General features: G+C 37.6%; 1 protein-coding gene, 1 long non-coding RNA gene and 1 pseudogene across 6 annotated transcripts in view; 2 read left to right on the top strand and 1 right to left on the bottom strand.

Moving 5' to 3' along the window:
- Window positions 1-25,643, bottom strand: part of LOC118767682 — a 129,481-nt gene that overhangs the window by 28,892 nt on the left and 74,946 nt on the right. The gene's annotated exons all lie outside the window — the stretch shown is intronic.
- On the top strand, window positions 16,420-16,595 carry LOC115223734 (annotated as a pseudogene).
- LOC115223418 (prolyl 4-hydroxylase subunit alpha-1) overlaps window positions 19,346-25,643 on the top strand; it is a 112,813-nt gene continuing 106,515 nt past the window's right edge. For 2 of the 5 annotated variants that reach the window (XM_036512657.1, XM_029793947.2), the window contains exon 1: window positions 19,348-20,934. In XM_036512657.1, coding sequence (XP_036368550.1) covers window positions 20,759-20,934 — 176 coding nt within the window. In that variant the 5' untranslated portion in view covers window positions 19,348-20,758. Of the gene's footprint in view, window positions 20,935-25,643 lie in introns of all 5 variants that reach the window. The other 3 variants (XM_029793946.2, XM_029793948.2, XM_029793945.2) reach the window with 3 other exon arrangements.

The following is a 25,643-nucleotide window of genomic DNA, read 5'->3' as shown; positions in this document are numbered from 1 at the left end:
AATCAATATAATACGATGGACAAAATCTTGTGCAAGATGTTTTCGAGAATTTGTTTGAGAAAAATATATAAAAAAAAACAAAAACTAAACTATGTTGTTCACAACCACACAAAATACATGCATACACACACACACAGATACTTGTATGCTCATACCATTGGTTATAATGGGATTAAGAAGTTTGCTTTGCAAACATGAGCTTTCAGGTTCTAGTCCCACTGTGTGGCACCTTGTACAAGTGTCTTCTACTATAGTCTCAGTGAGTGATTTTAGGTGGGTAGAAACTGAAAAGACCATCACTCACTTATGTGTGTGTGTGTATGAAAGATACAAGGAGCTTTTGTCAAGGTGACTCAAACTAACTTAGCAATTCAGCAAAGAGACTGATAGAATAAGTACTAGGCTTATAAAGAATAAGTCCTGGGGTCGATTTCCTCGACTAAAGACAGTGCTCCAACATGGCAACAGTCAAATGACTGAAACAAGTAAAAGAGTACTTAATGAATAGTTAACTAATTGCAATGACATAAAATCTCTGTTTCTAATTGTCATAATGTAGAATACTTATGTTTATTTTTTATTTTCTAGTGATGTCACCAATAGTTGAACACAAAAATAGCTTTCCTTAGATTATATTTCTTAGATTCTATTTCTCCTAAGTTTGCTTTGAATTTAACTAATTCTGGGTTGCCTTGAAAACATGTAAATTTTCTATATCTAAATATATTAATACAACCAAAACAATTGTTGGCTATAGATGAACATCAATGGAATTTGTATCTTTGTGGTACCAGTGCCGGTGGCACACAAGAAAACCATCCGAACGTGGCCGTAGCCAGTACCGCATCGACTGGCCTCCGTGCTGTGGGCACGTAACAAACACCATCCGATCGTGGCCGTTCGCCAGCCTCATCTGGCACCTGTGTCGGTGGCACATAAAAACACCATCCGAGCGTGGCTGTCTGCCAGCCTCGTCTGGCACCTGTGTCGGTGGCACATAAAAAACACCATCCGAGCATGGCCGTTCGCCAGCCTCGTCTGGCACCTGTGTCGGTGGCACATAAAATCACCCACTACACTCTCAGAGTGGTTGGCGTTAGGAAGGGCATCCAGCTGTAGAAACACTGCCAGATCTGACTGGCCTGGTGCAGCCTTCGGGCTCCCCAGACCCCAGTTGAACCGTCCAACCCATGCTAGCATGGAAAGCGGACGTTAAATGATGATGATGATGATGATAAGGTGAATTCTACAATTAAAGGTGTGATTTTTCCCTATTCGTATTTTTGTTTTATAATACTCTGAATTCCTTGAAATTCTTCTAAATGATATTTGGATCTACTTCTCATACCTGAGGAATTACTTTAGATATTTATTCTACTTGTATTTATTGGTTTCTGATTGTTTGATATGTGTGTGTGTGTGTGTGTGTGTTTATATAAAGGGCTTCTTTCAGTTTCCCTGCAAGGCTTTGGTTGGCCTGGGGCTATAGGGGAAGACACTTTCCCAAAATGCCATGCTGTAGAACTGAACTTGAAACCACGTGGCCGGAAAGCAAACTTCTGACCTATTTCTTTACTACCCACAAGGGGCTAAACACAGAGGGGACAAACAAGGACAGACAAACGGATTAAGTCGATTACATCGACCCCAGTGCATAACTGGTACTTAATTTATCGACCCCCGAAAAGATGACAGGCAAAGTCGACCTCGGCGGAATTTGAACTCAGAACGTAACGGCAGATGAAATACCTATTTTTTACTACCCACAAGGGGCTAAACACAGAGGGGACAAACAAGGACAGACAAACGGATTAAGTTGATTACATCGACCCCAGTGCATAACTGGTACTTAATTTATCGACCCCCGAAAAGATGAAAGGCAAAGTCAACCTCGGCGGAATTTGAACTCAGAACGTAACGGCAGACGAAATACGGCTAAGCATTTCGGCCCAGCGTTCTAATGTTTCTGCCAGCTCACTGGAAAGCAAACTTCTTATCACACAGTCACACCTTGGGAATTGAGAGAACATATGGTGTACACAACAGAGGCAACAGGGTTGATGGGTGTATATGACGAGGAGGTGGGGGAGAGACAGAGACACAGACAGAAAGGTTGAGTTTTAGGAAGTGGAAAGGTTCCAGTTAGGCATTTCCTTGTTTTGGTCCCTCAGATATGCAGTGGTGGTGTTGGTGGTGGTGTGATGTGAGGATTATGAAATCATAGTAGTGGTGTTGGGAGTCATTGTTGTTGAGAGACAGTCATGAGCGTAGTGGTGGTGGTGGTATTGCTGCTGATATTGATGGCTGTGTGATAATTGTGGTGATGGAGGTAGTATAGTAGAAGTGACCAATCTCCATAATGGTGTTGATAATGATAGGGCGAAAGTAGTAGTGGTGGCGATGGCTGTGGTGGTGGTGGTGGTGGCAGTGGTTGTGATGGTGGGGGGAGATGAGGGCAGAGTAGATGATATGTTGGTTTATAGGGATCCTATTAGGTAGGGAGGAACAGGTGGAGGGTTAGGGAGGGGGAGAAAAGAAGGGTGTGTTTAAGGAGTTTATTCTGAGCAAGGAAAGAAAAGTAGGGAGCAGCAGGGAGGGGGAGAGCAGTGTAAGAGGTGGGAGGTGGTTGTTGATATTAAACAGATTGCATATGGCGAGTATATTAGAGCTTAATGTTGTTGTTAATTGAAGTGGTGATGTTGGAGGTGGAGCTGGTGGTAAAAGTTAGAGTGGTTGCTATGGAACCTGACTCTCAAGTTATTGTACCATTGCTTAAACATACACTTCTACATTATACACACACTAATCTCTCTCTCTCTGTGTATATATATATATATATATATATATATATATATTATAATAATAGGGAGTATAACTCCAAACTTACAGGGAAAAATTCAATTTCGTATTAAATCAAATTTCACAGTATAAATATATAAAATATGAATTAGAGATAAAACCACTATTATGCAACTCAAACAGTGATAGACATAAACCATAGTTGTTTTATCTCTAATTCATATTTTATATATATATATATATATATATATATATATATATATATATATATATATATATGTAGCATCATCATCATTAACATTTAATGTCTGTTTTCCATGCTGGCATGGGTTGGACAGCTTGACAGGAACTGGCCAGGCCAGGGGCAGCACCAGGTTCTAAAGTCTGTTTTGGCTTGGTTTCCATGGCTAGATACCCTCCCTAACAACGACCACTTTACAAAGTGTAATGGGTGCTTTTTACATGGCACCTTGGTTTTAGGATCTCATTTCTGTTGCTGGTGGGTGGGTCTTCTTGAGCACAGTAATACATCACATTCCTCGGTCCTCAGTCATCTCCTTTGTAAAGCTCTGTGTTTTGAGATCGGCCGACATAACACTTACACACATGAATGACTGAACAGTCAAAAGAAAACGGCGCTCAACACATTTCACAGGAGTTACATTTATTATTATTTAAAATTTTGTTTCTTCATTACCCACAAGGGGCTAAACACAGAGGGAACAAACAAGGACAGACAAACGGATTAAGTCGATTATATCGACCCCAGTGCGTAACTGGTACTTAATTTATCGACCCCAAAAGGATGAAAGGCAAAGTTGACCTCGGCGGAATTTGAACTCAGAACGTAACAGCAGACGAAATACGGCTACGCATTTCGCCCGGCGTGCTAACGTTTCTGCCAGCTCGCCGCCTTCTTATTATTTAAAATTGTTTGGTTCGACTCCTTGCAACATAAAATTTCACAGGTTTCTAACAGAACCCTCCATCTCATTCAGGCTTAGATTACCAAAGCTTGAATGAGATGGGTTTCTGTTAGAAGCCCAACAAACCAAGACAAATGGAACCAAACAAAGCTGTTTTAAATAACAATATTAAAAAAAATAATAATGGTTTCAAATTTTTCCACAAGGGCACCTATTTTGGGGAAGGGGATGAATTGATTACATCAACTGGTACTTAATTTATTGACTCCAATAGGATGAAAGGCGAAGTCAATCTTGGCAGAATTTGAACTCAGAGCATAGCGGCAGATGAAATACCCCTAAGCATTTCGACTGGCATACTAACAATTCTGCCAGCTTGCCACCTTAATAATAATAATCCTTTCTGTTGAAAGAACAAGGTCTGAAATTTGGTGGGGAGGGGCTAGTCAATTACATCAATCCCAGTATTCAACTGGGATTTATTTTATTAATACCAAAAGGATGAAAGGCAAAATTGACCTCAGCATAATTTGAACTCAGAACATTAAGACACAAGAAATGCTACTAAGTATTTTGCCTGGCATGCTAACGATTCTGCCAGCTCACCACCTTAATAATAATAATAATGATAATAATACACACCCACAAAGACACGTGTGCATAGATATGCACACATATAGACATAAGCATGGCTGAGAGCCTTGCTTTCCAGCTATGTTTCTGGTTCAATCCCACAGTGCAGCACATTACGCAAGTGTCTTCTAGTAGTAGTAGTAGTAGTGGAGCAGTAGTACTAGTGATGTTGTTGTTGTTGGTGGTGGTGGTTTATCTCCCACTCATCTCACACTGGGTTGGCCTACAGTATATGATCAAAGACATTCCAGCCACAACCACAACAGTGACACAATGCATCTTGGACTACATTATATATGTCTTTCTCTTTTTAGTAATATGATCTGAGGGAAATCTGACTGTTTCATTTTTGTCCTTTAGGGACTACTAATAAAATCCTTTCTCAAGTAGTAATAGTAGTAGTAGTAGCAACAGCAGCTGTGGCAGTTCAAGGCCAGTCAGCTATAATTACATAGATTTTTAAACTAAGATCTTCCCAGTGTGCTCTTCCTTCTTCTATAGTGTTTTTGATAGATATTTGGTTGCTATTTCTAGGTCAAGGGACTGCATAGGGCATCTCATGCTGGCTTGAGGTTATGTTGCTGTTTATAAGTTTAGACAGCTGATGGGGAGGATTATCTCAGGTGTTCTAGCCTAGCTTACATTACCATGCTTAGTGTGGAGGGTGGGGGTGTTGCCCTGAAGGACAGCCAAGCAGGTTAACCCACACCCTAGTGAACTGGGCTACCATCACAATCAACACCACCCTCATAACCATCAGCTTCTATTACCAGCACCATCATCATATTACTAAAGCCACTGCTATCACCAGCCCCACCACCATCAACACTGTTACCACCTACTACTACCACTCTTAATCATCAACTCTCTCCATAACCACCCTAATTATCACTCCACCACCATCACTACAAGATAAACTACCATTACCACCATCATATCGGTTTCAAATTTTAGCACAAGGCCAGCAATTTCAGGGCAATTACATTGACCCCCAGTACTCAACTGGTACTTTATTTTATCGACTCCAAGAGGAAGAAAGACAAAGTCAACCTTAGCAGAAATTGAACTCAGAATGTAAAGATGGAGGAAATGCCACTAACCATTTTCCCCAACATGCTAACGGTTCTGCCAGTTTGGTAGCTTTGGTTTCAAATTTTTGCACAAGGCCAGCAATTTCAAGGGAAGGGTGAATTAATTACATTGACCTCAGTGCTCAATTGGTACTTATTTTATCGACCCCGAAAAAATGAAAGGCAAAGTTGACCTTGGCAGAATTTGAACTCAGAACATAAAGATAGATGAAATACCACTGAGCATTTTGCCCAGCATGCTAACGATGCTTTCAGTTCTCCATCTTTGGCTCCAAATTTTGGCATAAGGCAGCAATTTTGGGGGATGGGCTAAGTCAATTACATCAATCCCAGTACTGAACTGCTGCTTATTTTATCGACCCCAAAAGGATGAAAGGCAAAGTCAACTTTGGTGGAATTTGAACTCAGAATGTAGAGACAAGTCAAATGCTGCTAAGCATTTTGCCCGGTGTGCCAACAATTCTGCTTGAACCTTAATTCAACAAACCAATAATCAATGGGTTTCCAATCGTGACCATTCCATTTATATTTCAGTCATAGTGTATCTCGGACTACATTATGCCACCATGTGTCTTTCAGTTTTTTTTTTCTCTCAGACAGCTAGTTGTGATTTTAGATGAGATTTAGCTACTATTTCTAACAAGTCAAATAACTGCAGAGAGACACCCTCACTGATGTTAGTGGCTTTGGTGGTGGTGGTATTGAACAGGTGTGCAAAATAACAACAACAACAACAATAATAATACTTTCTATTATAGGCACAAGGCCTGAAATTTGGGGAGGGGGATAGTCGATTACATCGACCCCAGTACTCAACTGGTATTTAATTTATTGACCCCGAAATGATAAAGGGTAAAGTGGACCCCGGCGAAATTTGAACTCAGAACATAACAACGGGTAAAATACTGTTAAGCATCACACCCAGTATGCTAACAACTCTGCCAGCTCATCGCACCTTTAATAGTAATAATAATAATAATTATCATTGTTTCCATCATTATTGTTTAATAATGATAATGGTCAGTGTTAAGCTCCTTGGCTTTTATAATGTTGCTTATTCTCACCTGACACCAAACACAACAGGTGTTGTTAATGAGGAAAGACTTGTTTCAGGTGCTGGGGAAAAACTGAGTCCTAAAACTTGCTTAGATCACAGTCTCCTTTCTTGACAGAACCTCGTGGCAGCATGAAATAGCACCACCTAGAACCAGTTTATTTATTATAAATTAACTAATTTTTTTCACATGTTCAACAATCATGGTTAGGTTTGTCTAAATCAGGGATTGGTGAAGAGGTCAATATTGACCTCTGAAGAGTTTTATGTGGCTATTCAACGGGGCCAATAAACACTTGAAACGATTTTAGGTATTATGGATGCTGAATTATTTCAGGAACTGAATCAAGAAGAGTAAGGGTAATTTAAGGCTAAAACTCACTAATTTGCAGCCATTTCACATTAATTATTTCAGTTATGTCAATATAACAACACTAAACTTATTGCTCATTATCAATTTCGTTAAGTATTTTCATAAAATTGATTTAGATATTTCTTAATTAAAAAAGTGGCAATGACAATAAAGAATAAAGGAATTATTTTCAAACCAAGAAATACTTTTTTATTAATTATACTTTTTAATTTTATTTTAGAAATTCATATGTTGGGAGTCAATAAGTTATTGATGATACCATAAAGGGTTCATTGATATATGTAAGAAATTTGCCAACCCTGGTTTAAATATGCCCCACCTCCTTTACTTCATTCCTCCAACATGCTTACCTTGTTATCATCATCATGCCTTGTTCTTTAAAAACAGTAGAGAAGTTAGTTTCTTTTCAATGATACGCAGCAAGCTCTATTGATATGAAACTCAACTCTCCATCTACACTTGGTTCCACAATTCAAGAATGGTAAAACTTCTCTAAGCCAAAATAAACGCACTGAGAAATTGCTATGAACCGTGTTAAAGAAAAGTTAACAGGTGCAGGTGTAGTTGTGTGGTAAGAAGCTTGCTTCCCAGCCACACGATTCCAGGTTCGATCCCTCCTCGGATAAGTGTCTTCTACTATAGCCTTGGGTCGACCAAAGCCTTGTACGTGGATTTGATAGATAGAAAGGAAACTGAAAGAAGCTCATTGTATTATGAGTGTGTGTGTGTGTGTGTGTGTGTGCATGTGTGTGTCTTTGTTTCTGTGTTTGTCCCTAACCACTACTTGACAACTGGTGTTGGTGTGTTTACATCCCTGTAGTTTAGTGGTTCAGCAAAACAGACCAATAGAATAAGTACCAGGCTTTAAAAAAAAAAACAAGATAAGAACTGGGGATTGATTCATTCGACTAAAGACTCTTCAAGATGGTGCCCCAGCATGGCCACAGTCTAATGACTGAAACAAGTAAAAACAACAACAAAAAAACCCAGTTCTTGTACAATTTCTGATCAAGGTAATGTGAAAGTGGTCAACCATATTCCAGTAAGAGAAGAAGCAGCAGCAATTCTTTACATAACATTAATTCTTTGCTTTGAAATTGCAATGTCAGTATTGATGGCGCCAGCTACAACATAAAATGTTTTCCAATAGCAAGATCTTGATGTACAGGCTGTGTGTACAATCAACAATTATTAAAGGCATGTGCTAAGAGACTTTAAGGAACTGAAAGCTGAAGAATTCAAAATAATAAATCAAGCAGTAATTCAACAAACACCAAATGAAGATATTGAGATTTCAGAAGAAATTCCTGGCCAGAGTAGAGTGGCAGTGAGATTTAATCCTCTTGATACCAACTTGTCTGAGACCATTCCTGATTCTATGGTTTAAATTTCCTGATTTAGAGTGATCTAAATTTAAACCTTCCTTCAAATTTCCTGTTAATTTATGTTCTAAACACCAGCTGAATAATAATGTTAATTCATTAAATTCTTCATTATTTTCGAAATTAATTAAAACAAAAGGCAGAACATTTTAACAGAAATATGGTAACAAAAGGCTTAAAGTGATGCCAAGCCTCCCCTCAAAATCTCCTGTTAAATTATGTTCCAAAGACCAGCTTAATGACAGTTAGCAGTTCGGCAAAAGAAACCGATAGAATAAATACTAGGCTTACAAATGACTGAAACCAGTAAAAGATATGTGATGAGCAAGTCAAAAGTCAATATAAATAAAACCAAATAATAACCGTTACTATCAATGAGGAACCTTATTAGCAAGAAAGACACTAATCATCATCGTCATTTAACATCCACTTTCCATGCTGGCATGGGTTAGACGGTTTGGTTGGAATTGGTAAGACAGAGAGCTGAACCAGGTTCCAGTCTGATTTGGCATGGTTTCTATGGCTGGATGCCCTTCCAAATGCCAACCACTCCAAGAGTGTAATGGGTGCCTTTTATGTGCCACTGGCATGGGTGCCATTTACATGACACTGGCAATGGTCACAGCTAGGATTTCACTTGGCTTGATAAGTCTTCTCACGTACAGGATAGATAACCCAAGTGGGAAAAAAATCAGAAAAGCTATTTCTATTCATTTTTTCAAATGTGTGTGTGTGTGTGGTGTGTGTGTATACACGCATTCACATACACATGTATAATCATTAACGCCATTTTGCTCCCTTTTCCATGTTGGTATGGGTTGGATGAGCTATTTTTGCTCAAGACAGGCCAGAGAATATTTCACTCATGTTGACTCACAAACTGATGTATATGAAAAAAAAAATAATAATCAGGTAGTAATCTGAGAGGAAAAGCAGTGCTTTGCAAACAAAATCCCTTGAGATATTTGCTCTACACCAAGTTATATATACTCCCTTATTATGACCAGAAATATCAATGAAACTGTAATTGGCACACTGGAAACCTGTAACAAACAGATACCATTGGCCATCAACTGTCACAAATTATTTTTAAAAATAACAATTTACCCGACTCTCCTTCACCAGTATCTGTAACTTTTATGGCTCCAGGTAGTAATCTGAGAGAAAAAGCAGTGCTTTACAAACAAAGTCCCTTGAGATATTTGCTCTGTACCAAGTTATATATGCTCCCTTATTATGACCAAAAAATATCAATGAAACTGTAACTGGCACACTGGAAACCTGTAACAAACAGATACCATTGGCCATCAACTGTCACAAATTATTTTAAAAAATAATTTACATAATTAAAAAAATAAAAATAAAACCATTTTCGACTCTCCTTCACCAGTATCTGTAACTTTTATGGCTCTTCCATGCTTAGATACCCTTATACACATTCATACGAAGGCATTAATGAGGTGGCTACAACCACAAAATATCTCACATGCACACCCCTACTTCTTCCATCAAAAAATCACAAGAAAACCAAGTTGATAAGAAGACAATCGCTAAACTTCAATACTTTCTTATCTCACAACCTGTTGAAGTCCCTTCCCTCTTCATTACTATTCATTCAAGTCTAGCTTTCTTTCACTTCACTTCTTCCGTCCCCTCCACGTCTTTCCTTTTCTTTTTCTTGTCTTTGTTTGCTCAAATTTGATTCAATTGGGTGCAACGCTGACATTTTATCTAAGCCGGCTGGCCTTGATTAAGCAGAAAACAAGGCAGAAGCGGGGGGTGGGGGTGAACACTAGAGAAATTACAAAGCTAAGATTTCGATGGCAAGAGTCTGGTCTGCAACCCAGTTTAAATTACTCAATTTTCACAACATAAATATTCTGCTTAACTTCGCCAAACTCAGGCCTACTCCCAAAGATGCAAACTGTGAAGTAGTAACATGAAATCCAGCTCTAAAAGGTCACTTCTCTGGTTAACACACACACATCTCTTTTTTTTTATTTGTTTCAGTCATTAGACTGTGGCCATGCTGGGGCACCACCTTGAAGAATTTTTTAGTTGAATGAATAGACCCAAGTACTTGTTTTTTAAAGCTTGGTACTTATTCTATCGGTTCTTTTTTGCCAAACTGCTAAGTTGCATGAATGTAAACACACAAGTACCATTCATCAAGTGGTGGAGGTACCAACAGACACAAAGACACACACACAAACACCCACATGCACACAGAGGTATGATGAGATTCATTCAATTTCCATCTACCAAATTCACTCACAACACTGAGGTAGGCCCGAGGCCATAGTAGAAAACACTTGCCGAAAGAGCTGTTCAGAGGGACTGAACCCAGAACCATATGTATATATAAAAAGTATGACAAAGCAACAATAATCATGTAATCAACTACATCAGTGTACAACCATTTTTGCTGTAAGATGCAGTACATTCAGAGCTGAATGCTTGTACATCGTTTTAAAGGCTCTGAGGAAGCTATAAAGTGATGCACAAGCACTCAGTTCTAAGTACGGTGCTTTTTATAGGAGAAACAGATGTAAGGTAATGAAGTTGATTATGTAATTCTTTTAATTTCATATTATGTTTTCTACTCACCTAACACTGATGTGTACTTCGGTTCTAACTGCAGGTCATTTGTATCGCTATGCCTCAGCGAAATCCTTAACCCTTTAGTGTTCGCATTATTCTGCCAAAATTAATCCTTTTCTATCTAAATTGTTTTGAACTAATCATGCATTATCTTGAATCCATGAGATTTTGATGAGGTACCTGTAATTTTTAAAACGATATTGTAGGGTTAGTGTGAGAGACCAGATCTGGCCAGTCTGACCATAAAACAGGCAGAATACTTTTGGCCAGACATGGCCGGTTTAAATGCTAAAGGGTTAATATATATATATATATACATACTAGCAATGCACCAGACATTGCCCAGGTGTTGTGACCGACAGCCACATTGTATTATTTGTTCCTTTCTTATAGGCAGAATTAACACACGAAGAATATGAAGCAAACAGCTCTTCTTTATAAACATGTTTTTCAGTCATTTTCTGATGAACAATGCTGCAGTCTCCATTAACCAAATTAAGTCACAAGTCTGTGGTTGGCCAAGGGTTATAGTAGAAAGCGCTTGCCCAAGGTACCACACAGATTGAAATATGTACTGAGGTCAGTATGATCAATTAAAGTTTTGAAGGTGATACCTCATTATAGCAACAACTGAAAGATTAAACCCAGTAAAATAATGTTTAAAGACTTAATGGCTTCAAATTTAAAGTAATGGATTACTAACCACAAGATAATGAGTTCAAAACTTCTTACTGAGCTTTCACTCGATACAATAACAGTATATGTACATCTCAGTATACTTGACTTCCAACAATTAATAATTGTAATTTGAAGTTGAATGGTTAGGAGTAAAAAGATGTTCAGATTTCTAAAAAAATTGTTGAGCAGAATATTCTGAGAAAAAGTAATTTTTTCACCACAACAATACACACACACACACACACACACACACATAAACTGGCACTTCATCTGTTATGGCAATGAGGGTTCCAGGTGATCTGATCAAGAGAACAGTCTGCTCGGGAAATTAATGTGCAAGCGGCTGAGCACTCCACAGACACACACCCTTAAAATAGTTCAGCGTGACACAGAATGTGACATGGTACTGCTCATTATTGCCAGCTGAGTAGACTGAAGCAGCATGAAATAAAGTGTCTTGCTTAAGGGCACAACACACCACTGGGATTAGAAATCCCGACCTTATGATTATGAGCCAAATACTCTAACCACCAAGCCATATGCCTTTGCATACACACACACACACAATGATGAGATTCTTTAAGTTTCCCCCACCAAATCCACTCAACAAGACTGGCTGATCTGGGGGTGTAGGAGAAGATACTTGCTTATAGTGCGGCACAGTGGAATTGAACTTGAAATCATAAGGTTGGAATATAAACTTGTTAACCACAGCCATACCTGCATCAAAACAAGCCATTACTATTTGAAACTACCTTTCACTTTTATTATTATTATTATTATTATTATTAATATTATTATTATTATTTAACAAATACAGTTTTTATACATTGTATGAAATCTCAATGTCATTAGATATTCCATCAGGGTCAACGTGTTTTTGTCCTTGATTCTTGGTGACCTTTTACATTTACTTTTTATTCAGAAACTGACCTTCAAAGCTGATAATGTTTCTGTTCTGTTTTCAACCAAATGTAAACACCACAAATAGCAGCTTTTGTATTTCTCATAGTGCATGTTTTGGTAGAATTGTGAATTTTATTTAATGTTAATTATTATTATCATTATTGATATTGTAGATGGTCGTTTTATTTTTTATTTTTGCCAAATAAACACACACACTATATATTTTTTCTTCACTCATTTATTATATAGAGTTTATTATTATATAATATAGAGTAAAAAAATATATATTGTGCGTGTTTATTTGGCCAAAAAAAGGACCTTTCCAAAATACAACAATATCTGTTTCAACACACGATTTCACATCAGAAATCTTGCAACACAAATTGATAAAGATATTATTATTATTGAAATTATCATTTACTTAACTCATTCATTACCATATTTCTGTTAAAATAAACTGTCTTTGTTTCAGTCAATTTTGAAAATAATTAAATATGTAATAAAATAATTTTGTCATCGTTAAACTGGTATTTGGATCTAAATTAAAAGGAAGTTTGGGTGGAAGGTTCAATTCAGTGAACCCTTTAGTAACCCTGTTTCAGGTGAGATACACTGCCATTCTTTCCAGTCAATTTTGAAACCAATGAAGACATTAGTAAAATAGGTAATCAATTGGTTTTTGGTCTTAAAGAAATGAAAGTTCCGTATAAAATGTTTATTTTTTGCAGCTGAACACTAAAAAACAGTCACACACATTAGTTTTTTCATTTGCATGAATGACTTCAGTCACACACAAATGCCAACACACTCACACATGCCAACACACACACGCTTTTTCATTTGCATGAATGACTTCAACAGTCACACACACATTCGCACACATTGCTTTTTCATTTGCATGAATGACTTCAACAGTCACACACACATACCAACACACACTCACACACATATCTAGATATACATACATACAAATTAAAGACAATGAATATGTGTGTGAGTGTGTGGGCGTGAGACTGTGTTTTTCCCTGTTCAGCTGCAAAAAAAAAAAAAAAATGTTAAAGAAGTAAACCTTTTATATGGAACTTGCCAAACAAATGCTTCCATTTCTTGGAGACCAAAACCAATTGATTGCTGTAAAATAATTGTCATAATTAAGTTGATATTTAACGGCAGTGAGCTGGCAGAATCATTAGCACACCAGGCAAAACACTTAGTGGTATTTTGTCCATTCTTTCACTGGTTTCAGTCATTTGACTGCAGCCATGCTGGAGCACCATCTTGATGGGTTTTTTGTCAAACAAATAGATTGAAGGACTTATTTTTGAAGCCTAGTACTTATTCTATCAGTCTCTTTTGCTGAACTGCTTAGTTATGAGGACATAAACACACCAGCACCAGTTGTCAATCGGTGATGGGGGGACACACAGATGCATACGCACACACACACACACACACATATATATATATACACACATATATATACACACACACACATATATATATACACACACACACACACATATATATACACACACACACACACACATATATACACACACACACACACACATATACACACACACACACACACACACACACACACACATATATATATATATATACACATACAAAGGGCTTCTTTCAGTTTCCATCTACCAAATTATCTCATAAGGCTTTGGTCAGCCCAAGGCTATAGTAGAAGACATTTGCCACACAGTGGGACAGAACCCAGAACCATTTGGTTTGGAAGCAAGCTTTTCACCAGACAGCCATACCTGTGTCAATGTCACCTTCAGATTTTGAGTTCAAACTCTGCTGAGATTGACTTTGCATTTCATCCTTTTGGGGATCAATAAAAAAAAGGACCAGTTGAACTATAGGGTTGATGTAATGGACCATCCCCCAAATTGCTAGCCTGGTGCCAAAATTTGAAACCATTATTAACCCTTTTGTTACTGTATTTATTTTGAGATGTCCTGTGTTTCTTTCAATCAATTTTTAAATATAACAAAAAATTTAGTATAATAACTTAGTTATCATTAAGCTGGTGTTAGGAACATAAATTGTGACTAAGGTTTGGTGGAAGATTTTAATTCAAAACTTATGAAAACAAGACATTTGTACAACAGAACCAGGGGTGGTTTCAGCCAGGTTGGTAACGTATCGAAAGGGTTAAGTTGGTATTTGAAACATAAATTAACATTTTCAAGGGAGGTTTTTAATTCAAATCACTTTACACAGGAAGTTTGTATCATAGAACCAAAGACAGTCTCAGGTGAATTGGAATCAAAAGGGTTAAACAGCTTTGAGTGTAACACTGAAGGTGTTAAGGTGGTATTAGTATCTTTAAGTAAGAATAATTGTTTGTATTAGATTAACTATAGAGGATTATCAGAGGACTAAGGTAATTAAAAGAGAACTGATGTACCAATTTCAAAGATTAAATATCCAATTTGAATAATTAAGAACAATTTATGCTGTTACGATGGAGACCTTGATTAATGCTTTTGATACCAAGCTGAGACCACATTTGGTTCTATAGTACAAATTCCTTGCTTTAAAGCGATTTAAATTAAAACCGTCTTCCATCAAAATTTGTATGTTAATTTATGATCAAAACATTATTTCACTAGATTTAAGGTGTAGGAGTGGCTGTGAGGTTAGTAGCTTGTTTATGAACTGCATGGTTCCACGTTCAGTACCACTGCGTGGCACCTTGGGCAAGTGTCTTCTACTATAGCCTCAGGCGAACCAAAGCCTTGTCAGTGAATTTGGTAGACAGAAACTGAAAGAAGCCCGTCGTATATATGTGTGTATGTATGTGTATATATATATATATATATATATATATATATATATATATATAAGTAGGTGAATGAATTATCCTAGTATGGATAATTCGGTTAACCGATACCTGGGTAGCAAATTCACGTCAAAAAACACAGTTGAAGCTAGATGCCAAGGGCAGAAATCCCGTGTTCTCGTGTGGAAATTTGTGTTTTTTTTAACTATAAGTAAATGAAAGAATGGAGTCGAACAACGATTTTAACAAAATTCCTTTACTCTCGACATATGTTTCGAAGACTGCATATTCTTAATTCCGAAGGAATAAAGGGTGCATTATGCCGCCTTCTCAGTCTTTCCTGATGAGAAGGCGGCATAATGCACCCTTTATTCCTTCGGAATTAAGAATATGCAGTCTTCGAAACATATGTCGAGAGTAAAGGAATTTTGTTAAAATCGTTGTTCGACTCCATTCTTTCATTTACTTATATATATATGTGTGTGTGTGTGTGTGTGTTTGTCCCCCCAACATCGCTTGACAACTGATGCTGGTGTATTCATCATCTTAGTTTAACCCTGGGCCAGTCTTGCCATGATCAAAGGCATTACGGAAGTAGTGTAGCATAGGGTGTGCAAAGTATGCTCACCACACAGAGCAGCCACTTGCAGGGTGGAATGAGACATATTGATGGTTTAGAGCAATAGTTCTCAATCGGAATCCATATAAGATTTTTAAAAAATCTATCTACAATAAATTGGTTATACTTCTACAAGATACTCTTCAACTTGTTTCAGTCATTTGACTGCGGCCATGCTGGAGTACCGCCTTTAGTCGAGCAAATCGAGCCCAGGACATATTCTTTGTAAGCCCAGTACTTATTCTATCAGTCTCTTTTGCTGAACCGCTAAGTTATGGGGACATAAACACACCAGCATCAGTTGTTAAGCAATGCTAGGGGGACAAACATGGACACGCAAACATACACACACACATATATATATATATTTATATACACATATATACAATGGGCTTCTTTCAGTTTCTGTCTACCAAATCCATTCAAGGCGTTTGTCAGCCTGAGGCTATAGTAGAAGACACTTCCCCAAGATGCCATCCAGTGGGACTGAACCCGGAACCATGTGGTTGGTAAGCAAGCTACTTACCACACAGCCACTCCTGCACCTATACAAAATAGTTTAACAATTTTTTTGTACAATTCCTAATAATATTTGATTCTTGTCAGCTTAATCTCTGATACAGTCCCTATTAAACTGATGTTTAGAAAGAGATGAAAAGTTAGAGGCTTGCTCCACCTATGCCACAGGTTGGCCTGGTATTGCAGAACTTCCAGGATTAATATAGGCACAGGTGTGGCAAGATGTTGGTGGCCCAACCATGTGGTTCTGGGTTCAGACCCACTGCATGGCAAGTATCTTCTACTATAACCTTGGGCTGTCCAAAGCCTTGTGAGTGGAAACTGAAAGAAGCCCGTCATATATATGTATACATACATGTGTGTATATCTCTGTTTGTCCCTCTACAACCACTTAGCTTTATAGACGACTTGTCAGATTCCAATGGATAAGTCTGATGAGTCGTGTATAAAGCTAAGTGCTTTATGGATGCAAAACCATCGGCCACTCTATGACTGGACATATATCTAACTTCATGTAAATACATTGCTGAGACCCCCTTTGGTCATGACTGACAGTGGGATTGCACCTAGAAAGTTACCCTCCCAGGCAAAAGTCCGAGCAAGGTTGTTTATGGAAGACCAGCATTCGTTCATGCATACAGGCTTCCCCTCTCTACGCCACCAGTGTTATCCAAGGGAAAGGCAAAGGGGCTGATCATTTCTACAGCTGAGTGAACTGGAGCAACGTGAAATAAAGTGTCTTGCTCAAGAACACACCACGCAGCCCGGTCCGGGATTCGAACTCACAACCTCACGATCGTAAACTCTGTAAATATATATGTATATATATATATATATATATATATATATATGAGAGAGAGAGAGAGAGAGAGAGAGAAACCCTGGATGAAACAAAGGCAAGGTTGATTTCAGCGGGATTCGAACTCCGAACGTGTAAAGGATTATGACTCGAGACTGCGGGCATTTTGTTCTCTTAACAAATCTGCCACATCAAAATCAACCAGATTTGTGATCACTCAGTACTCTATATCTAGGACTATATTATCCAACGTGTCCTGTTTACAAGACATACTAAGGTGGCTTTGTTTTTAAGATGTTAAGGCGATGGTTGTGGTGGTGATTTGAGGGAAAATTGGTTGCTATATCTAGCAGCCACATATAGGTTCCGTCACCGTTTCTTCTAGAAAGAAAACGGTTAGTATTTCAGAAAGTGATGACGTTGGCGCTTTTATTTCTTTTTGTAGTTGGAGGGTCACGAAGTTTTAACATGCTCGCGCGTACATACACACATGCTGAAATTCCACTTGTTCAGGATATCCAGTCACCGAACGACCCTCCACCCACGTTCCTGAAGTTTAAGTTTCAAATACTGACGATAACAGATGATCATATGAATAACAGAAGGCTTCTACGTGATGTCGTCGGTCGACATGGTTGCAACAGTAGCCTGGGTAGACTATGCCTAAGGGGAGAATAAAAAAAAAAAAAAGACAGTGTGGTCATGATTGGAATGCCTTTGATCGGAGATATTCAGGAGCGATTTGGAGATAACAAAATGCTAACGTGCATGCAGTTATTTTTTTAATACATGATCCAAGAAGTACAATGCTTCGAACCACGATATGCCCCCCTGTTTATCAGCTTCGAAGAGAATCTCTATGTCACTCGATCAGCTAGAAAGAGCAAACCAAATTCCCTCTAATCATAACTCATCCTTTAAAAAAATTAGGGGGTAAAAGAGAAAAATATTGGGTACTGTAGACCTAGACAAGTGTTTAAAAAAAAGAGATGAGCATAATGGGCTGCCTCACATCACAAGTATGCTCGTTGAAGGGTGACCCAGAGCTAAACATAAGATTCCAAGAAAAAATTACTAACAACTAATCTTCACTACCCAGGATTTTGATGTTTTCGTCCATAAATGAATCGTTGCGCTCAGTTCAGTGAAAATTATATATAGGTTTCGTTTCGTTAACGATTTTGTATTACTTGTTTTTATACATAAGTGTATGTTTAATAAATTTTACATATGAAAGCAAATATATGCATATTTACTAACAAAATAAAAAATAACTTTTTGTTTTATATATATATATATATATATATATATTATAATCCTCTCTTTAAAATAAATAACAATAAAAATAAATAAAAAACAATTCTATATTGATGAGAAGAAACATTTTATATGACAATTTGATATTCATTTTGGCAACAAGTAGATTTACAAAATAAATAAATGCAAAATAATTTCTACGAAGTGCCACGACAGTCACTAGAACGTCGTCCTATCAACCACTCAAAACTAGAAACGTTTCGTTTCGCCGTCTTCCACACTGCTTTTTGATTCTCTTCCTACCCCCTTCTCTTTCTCCAGTTTCCTTTCATTTACAATTTCCATATCTCCACTCCTATTTTTACATCACTCATTCAAACACCCTCTCTCTCTCTCTCTCTCCCCAAAACCTTACCCTTCACTTTTTCCTTTTACTATTTATCAATATTTCTAACCATAAATCTAGTTCTCTTATTCATTAACCATCTTGATATATTTTTATATGCATTTATCGAGTTTTCCGTCTATCTTCTTGTTTCATTAACCCTACTCACTTTTTCACTCTCTCACAGCTACTACTATTACAATATTTAACACTTTTACCCTCACCCTTCGTTACATTCTTCACCTCAGTAGTTCCCCCCTCTCTCCTTTTATGTATTTTATACACTTTCTCTTTTGTTGATGTCCCCTAATGTCTCATTCCCTGAAACACTTTCCCCCTTCTCTCAATAACTATTACTCCCTCCCTCTCTCGACACCCTTCATTTCTTCCTCCCACTCTAAACATTTGTCTGTCTCTCTATCTACTTCCACCACCCAGTCGTAATTTCACCCCTTTCTAGAATTTCCTCCTCCTCTTTATCTCTTTTCTTCTCTAATTCCATTCCCTTCCCTCTCATCGCTTTCTCTCTCACTCAAACACACGTGAATCTACTTATCCCTCTCTCCCTCTCTCACATCCTCTAGCTGTCTTTCTCACTCATTCACCTAATATATTCTTTCTCCACATCATTCTTCCTATTTTAGCACCAAACATTCGACCATTTCACCAGAACCACTTTGGCTTTCACAGCACTTTTTTTTTAAAACCAAAAAAATAATAAGCTAAAAAGAAAGCCAACACCAAAAGCGAACAAAACTAAAACCATTTTTATTGCTAAACTTTTCAGGAAAACAAAAAAATCCCAAAAGTTTAACAACGACTCACAAACACTTCTTTTATTGCTACTGTTGTTGTTGATGTTGCAATCGTTAGTAGAAATATTAATAACGGTAGAAGATGTAATATTTAATTAATTTCAGGGTCCGTTTTACTAATTAGCTTTCGATCATCTCTCCGCACACATATTCCTTTTTGTCTCGATCTAACGTGTATTACTTTTTTTTTCCTTAAGATATCAGAATATATCTTAATATTTCAAAATATATCTTCCTTGTTCCTTTATAACAAAGTCTTTCCTTTTCTCTCACCTTGTCACAAAACTCTTTCACAAAACTCATCATCTCTCGCCATCTCATACATACATACATACACACGCACATATATATATATGCATACAATTGTCATATTCTTCACCCACACGCACTTCTAAACTTTTTCCTTCCTTCCTTTTTATCTTATACGAGACATTCTCTTCGTTTCCTCATAATTCACATAGAACCCCTCCCTAAAATACATATCCCGGCAAGGTTATCACCACCACTACCAACATCATCATCATCATCACTACCATCAATACTACTACTACAACTCTTACTACTACCACCACCACCATCACTACTACGACTATTGGTTTTCTAGAAAGAAAACACCAAGACTAGAAGCAAAAAGTAAAAAAGAAACAAAACAAAAAAAAAAAGCAATTCACTACCACTACTGTTACTATCACCACAAGCATAACAACAACAACCACCACCATCACCAGTTAGAAAAAGCAACACACAGCGGATCCAAACAATATTTACAATCCACATCATCAGCAGTAATAATTCATCACCGTCAACACTTTTTCTTATATCTAGAAGGAGCTCGGTCACGCACACACATCGCGTATCATATCCACAACACATATCATATATTTATGTAGACACATAGATAATACGTATCATATATGCATATATATATACATACACACACCTATATCATAACACATAATCGTATATGTAAACATAATATACATCATATATGCATTAATATATAAATATATATATATATGTATATACATTAATATAATACACACACACACATCACAACATACTCACATCACGCATTCCACGAGTAAATATTAATAATAATAATAATTAAAAACCCCAAAATGCATCTTCTGGCACATGTCTGCCTGTGTCTTGTGGTCGCCCTACACACGGTTCGATCGGAGGTTTTCACAGCTATGGTGGAACTCGAAAAGACACTACAAACTGAACAGGAGATAGCGATTCTACTCAAAGACTACATTGAAAGTGAGGAAGCAAGGCTGGCGCATTTGAAAAGGTAAGCAAGCAAATCTCTTGAACCTCTCGCTTTTTTTTCTTCTTCACCCACCCTAACTCTCATGACTTACCCTTCCTCATTGCAACCCCTTCCATTGTATCTTTGTTTGGATGTCTGGATGAGGATGAAGGATAAGAAGAGGAGATGACAATGTGACGGTTGATGTTTTGGCATTTAGCCCCAAGTCAGTCGCGACAGAACAAACCCTGAGCAAAAGTATTCTAGCCTGGACCATCATTTCTTATATAGTTTTCTAAGCGGCATCCGACACGATCCAATGTAGTTTCTTTTTTAAAAAAAAACAAAAGAAAGAAAACGATGCGGTGCGAATTGAGGACTGTTTGCCTGCTATTTCTAGCAGGTCGAGTGACCACCCGATGGCTCCCTCGTTATTGTTGGTGTTGTTTAAACCCAGGTCAATCCAGATTAGAAAACACCTATGCACAAAAACATTCCAACACTCCAATCACGATCATCCTGTCTATTGAAGGGTGTGTGTAGGACTGACTGACATGGTCAAGTGTGTCATTTCTTTTCCTTAGGCTGTAGACTATGATTTGAGATATATTTGGCTGCTATTTCTAACAGGTCGAGCCATCACACAAGAAGCTTCATCGTCAGTTACCCGACTGGCTGTTTATACTTCGTTCTTCATATTAGTCTTGTTGTTGCTTTTGGTACTGTGATTAACATGTGTGTGTGTGTGAGTGCGTGCGTATAATTAATATTAGATAGTTTGTGCATAGATAGAAAGTTGAGTGTATATATACGTGTGTAGATATATAAATTGATACGTGTGTATAGATAGTTGAATGAATGTATATACGTTATAGTGAGTGTATATAGACATAAATTCGTGCTTATATATATATATAGCTAAATGCATGCTAACAGGCCGAAACTTCAAAGTCAGTCAACACATTTCTTTGTAAAAGAATAATAAATATGTACTCTACAAAATTTGAGTAATCCTTTATTTTAATGTAGAATTGTTTTTGTTATAACTCGAGATTAAAACACACACACACACACGCATATATGGTCCAGCCAACGATTCACCTTCGGAGTTATTTGTGAACATTTTATTTTTGAACACCTGTCATTTGTAACTTTTCGTCCTTAGTGATTGATCGAGCGATTGACAAGTGTGTATGTGTGAGTGTGTGTGTAGGATCGTCTAACTATTTTAAGCTCCCGAGCAGTACAATGCTCTGCCATCACTAGGTAACGACACTGAACGTACGCAGGTTGTTAGCATTGGACTCCTAAACTCGAGGGGCGACCCTCGGGCAACTTGCACTGCTCAGTGCGTCCACGCCTCCCTTCACTACCTGGAATCTGAAATCAGTTGGGCTATCTATCTATCTATAGACAGACAGACTGGGTCACATTCTTTTAGTAAAGAACATGCACGTACGTCTGAACGTTGTAGTTGACACACCACCAGTCTTTACGTAGTCGCTCGGCATGCTAGAAATAATAGCCCATATACCCTCAGATTACACCCTGTCATACAGGGTTTCCCTGCACATACGAAAAGAACAGGATTGTCACGGCGAGAAATCCTTGTGGTCGTAGATCTTACTCGATTAAAGCTGACCTGAGAATAAAAAAAAAAACAACTATTTTCTTAAATCGCACTCTTCTGCTTTAAGGAAAGGGTCGAAGGACACAGTTCTATGCAGTTTTAGATAGAGTTAAAAAAACAGGGTGGTCATGACCAGAGTGCTTGTGATCGTCAATCTTCTCGCTCACAGTTGACCTTGGGCTAAACAGCAACTTTGTCCGTTGGAGCCATTCTGTGTGGTCGGTCTTTTGACCTGCTGATATAAAATCCAAATCCTTCTGTCATAATTAAAGATGAAATACATTGGTGAATGTAAGTTTTAGATACTCCCCGAAACTGAAGGGGTGGTCATGACTGGACTGGCTTTGATAAGGTTTGCTCTTGGACATAGCTAGGGACGTTCTAATTAAATAAACTAAGGCACTGATGAAGAAATACGGAAAACACAGTCGTCATTTTATTTATGCCATTGTCGGTCGCTGGACTTGTGGCCATGTTACAGCAATTATATCGACCTTGAACTTGAGTGATTTTATCGACTGCGGTTTCTGAGTTCAAATTCTACCCGATGTCGATAAAATGCGTGTATGTATATATTTATAAATATAACACACACACACACACTTTATGTATGCAAACATTTATCTTTCTCTTCACACAGATATGTATATGTATGCATGCATACAGCGGGTGTATATAACGCCAACGCGTATTTTCTAGAATATTCTATTTTTTCCTCAGGTTTTCTCTTTCAGTTTGACAAGTGTTTTGATACGAAACTGCAAGTCTTTGACTAACTCCTGTAGCATTATTAACTATCTTATATACGTACATACAATACACACACGCACACATATATATATATATATATTTGTATGGGGAAGTTAACATTCCAAGAGTCCAAGAAGTTTTTGTGAGCGAATTTCTTTTGAGCGGATGAAGTGTTGCGCAGCATTGAACCCATTTTTCTGCGTAATCAGCTAGAAAATCAGTGACACAAACAGAGGTTGAGGCGACCAGAATCCGACTGCTGTTCAATTTTTATTTATTTATACTAGCTTACTTTCTCCCCGTTCTTACAGGAACTGGGAAGTCTTTATTCTCAGTGGTTCACAAGCTAGTTAACCTATAGCTGGAACCTTAACATGTGCTACTACTCCAGGCCAGAGCAGACCTGTAAACAATAGTGGCCAAGAGCTGGTTCCACACTCCTCAAAACCTTTGAACTCGCCTACTAGGGCCCTGACCCATCGCCAGACTTTGGTGCCTGGGGGTGCTTCACAATATTCTGGGTGGGCACTATTGCAGAAAAATTTTCTAAACTGTATTTTCTAAATCAGTGTGTGCACCATTGAGTAGTGAAGGTGCTGTATCGTCCAGTATCCTCCTTCCTAGCGACGGGCGTGCCAGAGCCCTCACTACCGGATATAGCTTCAAATCATACCCAGGGTGCGCGCGCGCACACACACACACTTATAGACATCTATAGTTTTTAAAACTTCTAGGGAAAGGTTGACAACGACTTCAAAGTTACGGCTTGCTGGGTTCTTTTTTGGTTTCATAAAGTCTTTGACAAGTTGTCAAAAATTCTTGACGTTTCTCAATCACGAAAACTGATTATTCGGAAGTTTATTTCTTCAACACCATGACACGTGTAGAGTAATATTTTATGTCTAGTAGTTTGAATGCCAGTCTCTAACGATCATAATGTAGTGGTTCGATTCTCAGACCGGGTTGTGCATTGCGTCCTTAATAAAAGCACTTCATTTCATGTTACTTTCGGTTCGCTCAACAGATACTGAGTACGATGGCGATATTGAACTCTTCGATGAATTGTCATTCAGAAGTTGGTCTTGTATCTTGTGTTGCTCAAATCCATATATAATAATAATAATAATAATAATTATTATTATTTGGGAATTTCAATTTTTACACGGATTTTTGCAAAAGGACAAAACCCTTTGTAACTTTCGTCCTGTGTTTTGTCCCTTTATGTTTTAATTAATTTTTGTCAGCCCTTGTGGCCAATAAACGAATTAATTATTATCATCATTATTATTATTATTATGCTTTCTACTATAGGCTCAGGGCCTGAAATTTGGGGCGATTTTAGGAGACGAGATAAGTCAATTATATCCACTCCAGTACTTGAGTAGTACTTTATTTTATTGACCCCGAAAAGGATAAAAGGCAAAGTCGACCTAGGCAGAATACTTGTACAGCTAGTTTTGGTTCACTTCTGGCCTGGTATGATGTACAAATATGCTATTTAAAAAAAAAAGGAAAATGCAATAATTATGTACCGGTAACTAACGGAGGTTTATTCATCCTCATTCGTTGCCTCCATCTCTTTCTCAACATCACAAACTCGGTCGTGTTGCATTGTTTAATTCCAAATTAAACAAAGACAAGGTCCAGTCCAAGACACCAGGGACCATTGCGATCTTCCTTTTTTTATAAGCCAGTGAATATTTCACACACACACAAAAAAAATCGACTGCTATTTCTAGCAAGTTCAACGTCATCGCAGCGTGTCGCATCTAGTGCAAACTGAACAGTTTATTTAGAAATTAGATTAATTACCGACAACTAAAACACACAATATAGATATAAGCATAACTACACAGTAATCCCCGCCTCCACATTCCGACTTTTTCTTAATATCTTCTAAAGGAATTTTGGATCATTCCATCTTCTTCCTGTAACCATTTCCCCACTTCTTTAAAATGCATATATTTTAAATGGCATTTTTGTCATTTAAAAAAAAAAAATAATAAAAAGGCAGAGCTAGGAGGGGAGGAAAATAATCGACCAACCACCACCATTTCTAATTCTCCCCCACCCCCGTTAAATGTTAACGTAATCGTAATTTACACACCAGAAAACGTATTTTTGGAAAGAAAGTTACAATATATATATATATATATATACATTATATATAAGGGCTTAGTAAAATAAATTACTTTGCCACATACTGAACTCATTAGAAATAGCAGCTAAAGAAATTTCTTCAGCTATTTCTAATACTTAAAGAAGATCTCTCTCAGATAGTGTTTGCCTAAACCAACTCACAAAGTATGGGGGAAAAAACATTAAAAAATCAAGTGCAAAGGTTATTTGAGAACGTACGTTTCTAGATTAG

Source organism: Octopus sinensis, linkage group LG23 (assembly GCF_006345805.1).
Source record: "Octopus sinensis linkage group LG23, ASM634580v1, whole genome shotgun sequence".
Taxonomy (NCBI): domain Eukaryota; kingdom Metazoa; phylum Mollusca; class Cephalopoda; order Octopoda; family Octopodidae; genus Octopus; species Octopus sinensis.
This window is presented reverse-complemented; position numbering and strand designations above follow the sequence as displayed.